Source organism: Oncorhynchus clarkii, chromosome 13, assembly GCF_045791955.1.
Source record: "Oncorhynchus clarkii lewisi isolate Uvic-CL-2024 chromosome 13, UVic_Ocla_1.0, whole genome shotgun sequence".
Lineage (NCBI taxonomy): Eukaryota > Metazoa > Chordata > Actinopteri > Salmoniformes > Salmonidae > Oncorhynchus > Oncorhynchus clarkii.
The window spans coordinates 15,983,149-15,994,226 of NC_092159.1; the positions used below are offsets into that span (position 1 = coordinate 15,983,149).

The 11,078-nt window shown below is 42.9% G+C and overlaps 2 protein-coding genes across 2 annotated transcripts in view; both read left to right on the forward strand.

Annotated features, from left to right (window-relative positions):
* LOC139424506 (myb/SANT-like DNA-binding domain-containing protein 4) overlaps positions 1–11,078 on the forward strand; it is a 1,073,247-nt gene that overhangs the window by 998,570 nt on the left and 63,599 nt on the right. The gene's annotated exons all lie outside the window — the stretch shown is intronic.
* On the forward strand, positions 5,027–10,519 carry LOC139424493 (mpv17-like protein). Its single transcript, XM_071176402.1, has 4 exons — positions 5,027–5,618; positions 5,849–5,919; positions 8,513–8,542; positions 8,774–10,519. The coding sequence occupies exons 1-4, from the start codon at positions 5,315–5,317 to the stop codon at positions 9,209–9,211; spliced, it is 843 nt and encodes a 280-aa protein (XP_071032503.1). The 5' UTR covers positions 5,027–5,314; the 3' UTR covers positions 9,212–10,519.

The following is an 11,078-nucleotide window of genomic DNA, read 5'->3' on the forward strand; positions in this document are numbered from 1 at the left end:
CAGCATGGAGCAGCCAGTCAGCATGGAGCAGCCAGTCAGCATGGAGCAGCCAGAGCTGCCAGTCAGCATGGAGCAGCCAGTCAGCATGGAGCAGCCAGAGCTACCAGTCATCATGGAGCAGCCAGTCAGCATGGAGCAGCCAGAGCTGCCAGTCGACCAGACTCTTCCAGAGCTGCCAGTCGACCAGACTCTTCCAGAGCTGCCAGTCGACCAGACTCTTCCAGAGCTGCCAGTCGACCAGACTCTTCCAGAGCTGCCAGTCGTCCAGACTCTTCCAGATCTGCCAGTCGTCCAGACTCTTCCAGATCTGCCAGTCGTCCAGACTCTTCCAGATCTGCCAGTCGACCAGACTCTTCCAGATCTGCCAGTCGTCCAGACTCTCTCAGATCCGCCAGTCGTCCAGACTCTCTCAGATCCGCCAGTCGACCAGATTCTCCCAGATCCGCCAGTCGACCAGATTCTCCCAGATCCGCCAGTCGACCAGATTCTCCCAGATCCGCCAGTCGACCAGATTCTAGATCCGCCAGTCGACCAGATTCTCCCAGATCCGCCAGTCGACCAGATTCTCCCAGATCCGCCAGTCGACCAGATTCTCCCAGATCCGCCAGTCGACCAGATTCTCCCAGATCCGCCAGTCGACCAGATTCTCCCAGATCCGCCAGTCGACCAGATTCTCCCAGATCCGCCAGTCGACCAGATTCTCCCAGATCCGCCAGTCGACCAGATTCTCCCAGATCCGCCAGTCGACCAGATTCTCCCAGAGCCGCCAGTCGACCAGATTCTCCCAGATCCGCCAGTCGACCAGATTCTCCCAGATCTGCTAGTCGACCAGGATCTGCTGAAACCGCCAGCCAGCCAGGTTCTGGTAGTTTCTACTACCTGCCTGGGCTTCCTCTCAGTGCTGAGCTTCTTCTCAGTGCTGAGCTTCTTCTCAGTGCTGAGCTTCCTCTCAGTGCTGAGCTACCCATCTGTCCCGAGTTACCTCTGTCCCGAGCTGTCCCTCTGTCCCATGTTATCTTTGTGGTGGGTAACCTATTTAGGGACGTTTAGGAGGGGGATTAAAACTGTCATGGAGTGGGGTCCACGTCCAGCGCCAGAGCCGCCACCGCGGACAGATGCCCACCCAGACCCTCCCCTATAGGTTCAGGTTTTGCGGCCGGAGTCCGCACCTTGGGGGGGGGGGGTACTGTCACGCCCTGACCATAGTTTACTTTGTATTTTCTATGTTTTGATTGGTCAGGGTGTGATCTGAGTGGGTATTCTATGTTTCATGTCTTGTTTGTCTATTTCTATGTTCAGCCTGATATGGTTCTCAGTCAGAGGCAGGTGTTCGTCATTGTCTCTGATTGGGAACCATATTTAGGTAGCCTGGGTTTCACTGTGTGTTTGTGGGTGATTGTTCCTGTCCTATGTGTCCCTGTGTTCACACTATATAGGCTGTTAGGGTTTCGTTACGTTTTGTTTTGTAGTATTGTATTGGAGATTCGTGTTTCGTATTATTAATAAACATGGATCGTAAACCACACGCTGCATTTTGGTCCGACTCTCCTTCGTATGAAGACGAAACTCGTTACAGAGGCGCTCACTAAACCAACCTTATTACAGCGCACCTCACCCTGGTACCCAGCTAACCAGGAGATTTTTGCACTGAAAATTCTATTCTATATTTAATTCATCTTTAACATGATTAAAAACACAAATCCTAGTATAGAAGCCTGTGTCTTTATTTAAATGTTTTCATATTATGATTGTTTAAATTAACACATTTGCTGACAATATGTTACAGACGTGTTTAATATGTTATATGTACACCCTCTATTCGAATAGAGGCGAGGCCGTTATGTCAAGCTTATTAAAGAGTAGTGATACAAGCAAGAGCATTATGCGGGTTTCTTCTTTTTTCTCATCTGACAATATGTTTAAAAAAATTATATACATAATCAGAGTTTTTTTTATTTTTAAAGAAAATATACTCTAACCAAAAATGTAGCAGAACACATGCGCAGCTTGCTCCTCACATTGCGCTGCAACATAATTCTGGATCTTGGACATCTGTTGGTCATACTATTATTCATGCTCAAACCTGTATGATAATCCCAAATAAATCTTTGGCACTTTGAAATATCTAGCACAGGATTATATAGCACTGGTGTAATGAGGACAAAACAAAGAAACATGGCATGCAAGGAAGAGGCTGACAGCAGGCCATAAACAGCAACCACTGGTAAGAAGATATAAAGTGGGTGAAATTAGATTAAACATGGGGGGGGGGGGGGGTCAAAACATGGTGGAGTCTGGGGGTCATAGTGGAGGGTCAAAACATGGTGGAGTCTGGGGGTCATAGTGGAGGGTCAAAACATGGTGGAGTCTAGGGGTCATAGTGGAGGGTCAAAACATGTTGTAACTTTAATGTGTTTGAGTTAATGTTTAAGTTTATTCTTTGAACTGTATCTAAAGATATTTCTTTAGATTTATTTGCATATGTAATTGTATTGGTTTGTGTTGAATTACGCTTTTTGACTGCAAGTCCCAGAATGCCTTGCGAGAGGAATGAGTGATAACGCGCCAATTATGTGCAGGTGCTGGGTGATTGGGGCTGACTTTCCGACAGCATCTTACCTGCATTGCTCTGTACCAAAACAATTGTTGTTAAATGTAACATAAACAAGTATTCTTACTAAAAGAAGCTTTCGTATCAAAACCGACATCCCGAGTCATTACTAAGAAGTTAGTTAATCTAAGTCTAGGGGTCATAGTGGAGGGGTCGAAACAGCTGAGTCTAGGGGTCATAGTGGAGGGTCGAAACATAGCTGAGTCTAGGGGTCATAGTGGGGGGGTTGAAACAGCTGAGTCTAGGGGGTCATAGTGGGGGGGTCGAAACAGCTGAGTCTAGGGGTCATAGTGGGGGGGTCGAAACATAGCTGAGTCTGGGGGTCATAGTGGGGGGTCGAAACAGCTGAGTCTGGGGGTCATAGTGGGGGGGTCGAAACATAGCTGAGTCTGGGGGTCATAGTGGGGGGGTCGAAACATAGCTGAGTCTGGAGGTCATAGTGGAGGGGTCGAAACATAGCTGAGTCTAGGGGTCATAGTGGAGGGTCGAAACATAGCTGAGTCTAGGGGTCATAGTGGAGGGGTCGAAACAAAGCTGAGTCTGGGGGTCATAGTGGAGGGTCGAAACATAGCTGAGTCTAGGGGTCATAGTGGAGGGGTCAAAACATGGCTGAGTCTGGGGGTCATAGTGGAGGGGTCGAAACATAGCTGAGTCAAGGGGTCATAGTGGAGGGTCGAAACATAGCTGAGTCTAGGGGTCATAGTGGAGGGGTCGAAACATAGCTGAGTCTGGGGGTCATAGTGGAGGGGTCGAAACATAGCTGAGTCTAGGGGTCATAGTGGAGGGGTCAAAACATGGCTGAGTCTGGGGGTCATAGTGGGGGGGTCGAAACATAGCTGAGTCTAGGGTTCATAGTGGAGGGGTTGAAACATAGCTGAGTCTGGGGGTCATAGTGGAGGGTCGAAACATGGCTGAGTCTAGGGGTCATAGCTGAGTCTAGGGGTCATAGTGGAGGGTCAACATGGAAACCTGAATTGAAGAGGCGGGGAATGTACGGGTTGCTCCCCCCAACTGTGCATATGAATTAATGACACTAGATAAATACAGAGGTAACGTTACAATAAATCCCAACTAAAATGGCTTGGGGCAACTCCCTGAGCTCTGCATACAAACGTTGTTCTGTTGAAACAGACCAATAATGGTGGATGAGTACTGCAATCAATCAATCAAAATAATGATATTTTATTTCTTTATAAAGCCCTTTTTACATCAGCAGTAGTCACATGGTGCTTTACAGATGCCCAGTCTAAAACCCCAAAGAGCAAGCAATGCAGATGTCACGCCCTGACCTTAGAGAGCCTTTTTATGTCTCCATTTTGGTTTGGTCAGGGTGGGATTTGGGTGGGCATTCTATGTTCTGATTTCTATGTTCTTTGTTTCTATGTTTTGGCCGGGTATGGTTCTCAGTCAGGGACAGCTGTCTATCGTTGTCTCTGATTTGGGAATCATACTTAGGCAGCCTTTTTTCCCTTTTGTTATTGTGGGAAGTTATCTTTGTTAGTGGCACTATAGCCCTTGTAAGCGTCACGGTCGTGTCCTTGTTTTGTTGGCGACATTCATTTAAAAGAAAAGAAAATGTACGCTCATCACGCTGCGCTTTGGTCCACTTCTTCAGACGGTCAGGACAGAAGAAGCAGAAGCACAGTGGGCAGAAAAGCAGGCTCAGATGGTTGCCAGTCCTATTCTGGCTGTACCATTATAAACTTAATTTATATTAATACAGTACTTTCTGTAGTCATGTATGTTGTCTGTGTTTTTTTCCCCCCATTTTAAGTGACTGATGATGCAGAAGACACGTTTAAGAGGCTAAAAGAAGAACTGGTTCTAAACAGAACCAGGAACTACATGAGCTGAAAACAGACCTGAACAGAACCAGGAACTAAATGAGCTGAAAGCAGACCTAAACACAACCAGGAACTAAATGAGCTGAAAGCAGAGGTGGACATGCAAAAGCAATAGGAGCTGAAAGCAGAGGTGGACAGAGGTGTGCAGAAGCAGTAAGATCTGAAAGATGAGTTTGAAAGACTGTTTCAGGAACAGAAGGAGACGAAAGTAAAGATTAGCAAAGTCATATTTATGCAGAATATTTCCGTTTTTTGTAACTATTTAATCGTGAAGTTCCTGCTGTCTATATTTTTATTCTGCACATTTTACAGTGGAGACTGGTGTAGTATAACATTGACATTGTTTATAACATTTAAGATAAAATCCTATTCTATTATAAAGGTTGTATAATAAAGATAGCATCTTTAAATGATCGTCTGCTTGAGATCTGTGTGCAGGACTGTAATACAGTAGCCAATAAGCTCCTCCTGAATATGGCGTCTTTCAGCTCTGATTTACGTCACGGGGGGCGTTCCCATTTTAAGCAGAATTCAGTGCGGCGCTATGGTGTCACTTGACGTTTCGGATTTTACGCACGAAACCCCTCTGCTGGTTTCACCACAAGTATTATGCTCTTGCTTTACGTTCATTTAGCCTAGGCTTATTTTATGAAATTCGTTGATATTTTGTCAAAATATAATCGTATTGAAATGTATGTTACATTCGAAATGCGATAGGCCTATGTGTTAGTGAGAGATGATACCAAATGGTCTTTTCAGACAGAAGACGGCGAAGAACATCCTATCATCAACTGCTTGATATCGACCTCGTTTTATTTGTCATATTCTATTCAAGGTTCCGTATTCTGATGTCGACAACATGAGAAAGGCATTCATAAAACACGTCAAAAGGTTTCCGTGGCTAACCAACGTAACCCTCTACGGTTGCCTGTTTGCCGGCGGGGATTTCGTTCACCAGTTGTTCTCGCGCAATGAAAAAATGGACTGGAGGCACACACGCAATGTGGCAGTGGTCGCTTTCAGTTTCCATGGCAACTTTAACTTCTTCTGGATGCGGTTTTTGGAGCGCAGATTTCCCGGGAATTCGGTCAGGATGGTTGTGCGTAAACTTTTCTTGGACCAGACCACAGCCGCCCCTCTGGCCACTAGTGTATTCTACACAGGTTAGTCAGAGCGACCGAGAACAAAGTTCACTCTGTCTGTCTGTATGTAGGCCTAACTGAGGTCACGTGGAAGACTTGAACAGATGTGAGCTCCATAAATGACACATCGGATATTTAAAACCTACTAATGTTGGTTTCAACCAAATAAAGTAGCCATTCAAGTCAATTGTTGTCTCTAAATCTAGGCTAATAGATATTTGACTAAACACACTGAGCTGTGTTCTCCCTAGGGGTGAGTTTCTTGGAGGGCAAAGAGGACATTTTCCAGGACTGGAGGGAGAAGTTCCTGAATACATATAAGGTGAGTCTATAGTCTGAAGAGAAATTCCAATCATGCCTGCCGTTATAGGGCCCTGTTTTACTGGTCAGGTCAGTTGGTTAGGAATAAACCCTGCCACTACTCAGTAGTGATGCGCAGGTTGACTCATAACCCGCAGTGCCGGCTTTGTTATGCGTGATGATTGTGAGGCGCTAAACAAATTCGATAGTCACAAGACGGGGACTTTAAATAAGGAAGTTCAAGGGAACTATAGCCTACTGTTCAGATGGGTTAAATGGAAGCTGAGCTCGGGGCGGCAGGTAGCCTAGTGGTTAGAGAGTTGGACTAGTAAATGAACGGTTGCGAGCTCGAATCCCCGAGCTAACAAGGTAAACATCTGTAGTTTTACCCCTGAACATGGCACTGTTCCTAGGCCAATTTTGAAAATTAATATTTTTTTTCTCTACTGACTTGCCTGGTTAAATAAAAATTGTTTTTAAATCTGGCTGACCTTGGTGGTTGAAAAAGTACCGAGTTGTCTTTACTTGAGTAAATATTTACTTGATTAAAAGTGTTTGGTTTAGAATATACTTAAGTGTAAATGTAGTTACTTAAATAAAAGTATAAATCATTTCAAATTCCTTTTAATAAGCAAACCAGATAGCACCATTTTCTTATTTCTATTTATTTATAGATATCCAGAGGCACACTCCAACATTCCAACATCATTTACAAATGAAGCATGTGTGTTTAGTGAGTCCGCCAGATCAGAGGCAGTAGGGATGACCATGACTTATTCTGTTGATAAGTGTGTGAATTTGACCGTTTTCCTGTTCTGCTAAGCATTCAAAATGTAATGAGTACTTTTCAGTGTCAAGGAAAATGTATGCAGAAAAAATACATTATTTTCTGTAGGAATGTAGAGAAGTAAAAGTGAAAGTAGTCAAAAATATAAATAGTAATGTAAAGTACAGATGCACCAAAAAACTATATAAGTACTACTTTCAAGTATTTTTACTTAAGTACTTTACACCACTGATAACCTCTCACATAGCCTTAATATTAACTACTGCAGAATAAGGTTTTCTTGCAGTAAAATAATACACCATGTAGGCAAAATGTTGACTTGGGGACAGGAGTGGAGAAATATGATTCATTTTTTCAGCATCTTGAGAGAATGAGAATGGTCAGTTAGATATCATCTGTAGAGGTGGTATCTTTATCAGCGTCATAGAATCTTAGTATTTCAACCACATAAAATATGCAAGCCTAACTGCAATCTTATTAGAAACATGTGGGGTCGTTTTCACAGCTTTCTATTTCCTGACAACCAGTCAAACTGATTCCATTTGGACACTCTGCACAGAAGATCTTTCCCATTGAGGTTTTTTGTTGAGTTATTGCGTTTTCTCCCCGGTACCTAAACATCTTTGCTCCGTGAAAGAAGATGACAGAGAACCTTACTGATGTCAACTAGATTGAAGCATTCATTCTATCGATTTATGACATTCTGGTGAGCAAGGATTTATTTAGTCAACATATTATTTAGGCAACTTATAATGACAGAAGAGAAGCTGAATGTATCTAATTATAGACAAGTTGACTAACAAATAGCCTACCAAAATGTCGAAAATTATAAGCAGAAACATATCTAAACTATGCAAAAGAAAATCCTGCACAAACTGTCCAAAAATTTACTGTAGCCTACAACGCATTTTCTATATTTGCGTGTTAGATTTTCACTTAATCACATATAGTCAGCACCTTCTTTTTTTCATATATATATATATTTTTTAAACTTTTTAAACTTTTTTTAAAACTTTTTTTTACTTTTCACCCTTTTTTCGCCCCAATTTCGTGATATCCAATTGGTAGTTACAGTCTTGTCCCATCGCTGCAACTCCCATACAGACTCGGGAGGTGACGGTCGAGAGCCATGCGTCCTCTGAAACACGACCCTGCCAAGCCGACCTGCTTCTTGACACACTGTTCGCTTAACCCGGAAGCCAGCCGCACCAATGTGTCGGAGGAAACACCATACAGCTGACGAAAGTAAAGACAAGGCAAAGTCACATTTATGCAGAATATTTCCGTTGGCACGCAAGGAAGAGGCTGACAGCAGGCCATAAACAGCAACCACTGGTAAGAAGATATAAAGGGGGTGAAATTAGATTAAACATGGCTGAGTCTGGGGGTCATAGTGGGGGGGTCGAAACATAGCTGAGTCTAGGGGTCATAGTGGGGGGGTCGAAACATAGCTGAGTCTAGGGGTCATAGTGGGCAGTCGAAACATAGCTGAGTCTAGGGGTCATAGCTGAGTCTAGGGGTCATAGTGGAGCGTCAACATGGAAACCTGAATTGAAGAGGCAGGGAAGGTACGGGTTGCTCCCCCCAACTGTGCAAAATAATTAATGACACTAGATAAATACAGAGGTAACGTTACAATAAATCCCAACTATTGTGGCTTGGGGCAACTCCCTGAGCTCTGCATACAAACGTTGTTCTGTTGAAACAGACCAATAATGATGGATGAGTACTGCAATCAATCAATCAAATTATTGTTTTAGACAGCCCAAAGTCTAAAAACATGGACGAAGTCTGATCTTGTAATGGTTGCTATGCTTTTCTCTTGCAGACTGGACTCATGTTCTGGCCATTCATGCAGGTAAATGTCTGTCTTTGTATAATCATATCTTAAAGTATATGAAAACCTTGAACACACACTTCCTGTCCAACCAGTACTACTAACTTGAACAATGTCAATCATTACGGTTTCATAATATATTTACTGTATTCCATGAACATTTACAAATGTACAATGAACAAGACTTTGCTTTCTCACCTACCTCCCACACGTCCTCCTCTCCTCTCATCTCTTCCTTCCCCTCTCTCCTAGTTCCTGAACTTTTCCATGGTGCCTCTGTACATGCGGACCACCTTCACAGGGTGCTGTGCCTTCGTCTGGGCCACCTTCCTGTGTTTCTCACGTCAGAGTGGGGACGGCACGGCTAACGCCGCCCTCACATGGATGTTTACTCCAAAACAGGACACGACGACAGAGCCTGAAGCGGAGAAACTCGGGCCCAAAGTGGACCAGACAGGGCCAAAAGTGGACCAGACAGGGCCAAAAGTGGACCAGACAGGGCCCAAACTAGACACAGAAGGACCCAAACCGGAGAACCCAAGCCCCAAAGAGGAGACACAAACACCCACTGTTAAGCAGGATGACCAAGCACGAACAAAGGAGGTGGAGGCTAGTTTGAACAAGGGCGCACAAACTGACACAACACCCAGCCAGGAGAGGGGACCACAGACAAGCACTGACTCAAAATGAATCTCTGGTAGATGCTAGTTCTATAGAACCTTCCGATAAGAATACTGTCTAATCTTATATCTCAAAATGTTCTCATCTTGAAACGTTCAATTCCAACGTGCTATGCTACTGCACAAGATGTCGGCAGGGTGTAACGTATTGCTATACATAGGGACTTTGTATTTATTGAATTTGTTATTGATAACAATTGGATCCAGCATTCTTAAACAAACCATACTTGGACATAGAAGTGCTTGTACTACTGCACCTATCTTCCCCTTTCTCCATCTCTCTCTATATCTCTCTCTCTCTCTCTCTCTCCCCCTCTTGACAGACAACTTGTAAAAATCAGTGTGTTGTACAATGGAGGCTATTTTAAATGTTCTGCTCTTATCTCTGAAGTCTGAAGGAATGAGTATGCATTTCTAATTGGCATTGAGTTATAGTGATACACGAATCTGGTTATTTATTTGTTTGCAATATTTCCTGTCTCCTGTCAAACATCACATATTTCTGACAACATTCATAATTTATCCAATCTATAGTAGTAGATATATATGTTAATACTATTTACAATAGTTGATCATCAATGCTCGATATAGATTTTTGCTTGATATTATTATCCGTTAAAAAATGTTTGAAAAGATTTTCCATTGCACGTCCTGAATGAACATAACTCTGAAGTGGCTCCTACGCAGATGATATTCACATCACAGATCTGCCTCCCCTCAGAATCTGCTTCCCCAAGCAGACATCTGTGTCCACCCTCCTCCTCCTCCTCCTCCTCCGACTTCTTCTGTCAAGGATCTCATTATGCTGACCAGTTGATTGATAAACAGATGTTCAGGGTATTGATTAGGCAGCTTGTTTTAATGCAATTAGTGTGATTACACTGGGTTAATTAGAATATGTGTCTGGCTTGGCTCTGCCGGTGATGACAGTGAAGCTACGTTGATAGGGAAGCCTGGTATTTCTTGTACTGTATTTTCTGAGTAACTAGGATTACAGTAGATAGTGTGTGGAGAACGCTGAAACTACTGCTGTTGTCATGATATATATTATATTTCCTATCATGTCTGTACACGATCCAACTAGTACATAATGTTTAGCAGGGCATTATGTATCTGTGGGATCAATCTAAAAATATATCTGTATTTCTACTAGTACACAACTGTTATACATTGTAATATGATTAATATGATATTTTACTAAATATTTTGAATGTAGGCCTATTGGTGCACATCAATCCAGGTCTATTGTGAGATTAACCTTGCCTCAGATTTAATATATTTATTATTGTAAAATTAAAATAAAAACTTCATCAATGTCTATTTTCTTTTGTAATTAATATTTTAACACATTTATTTTACACATCAAAAACGTCCAAGTGAAACTGATAATTGGCCCAGTCATGTGCATCAACATAGCAACAGCCTATAGGTTCAACAGCGTGAAATGAGTCATCACGTCAGAGCCATATTGAACAGACCCCTAACAGGGTCCCTCCCACCTGCTCTGGCTACTCAGCTTCCATGCATAGCCCTAGAGTATCTTCAGTTCTTTGACATTCACTCGTTTGAAGGACTTACTCTTTCGAGAGGGATACTGTATTAGTGAAACATTTTCCTATAAATGTAAGCCTTCTGCTCCACATATTCAGCACCTAGGCCTAGTGATATCTTGACATCTTCATTGAAAAAAATGCTATCGCTAGAAATTCTTCAAATAAATAATTTTATGGAAAAATAGTAGAAACGTTATAGAAAATATCGATTTCCAGCTTTGTATTTGACAAATATGACACTGTTTCAATGCAAGCTCGGTGCCGTTTTTCTCCCTTTCTCTGGTTCGTAATGCGCGTGCGCTCTGCATCCATCTGTGTACCACA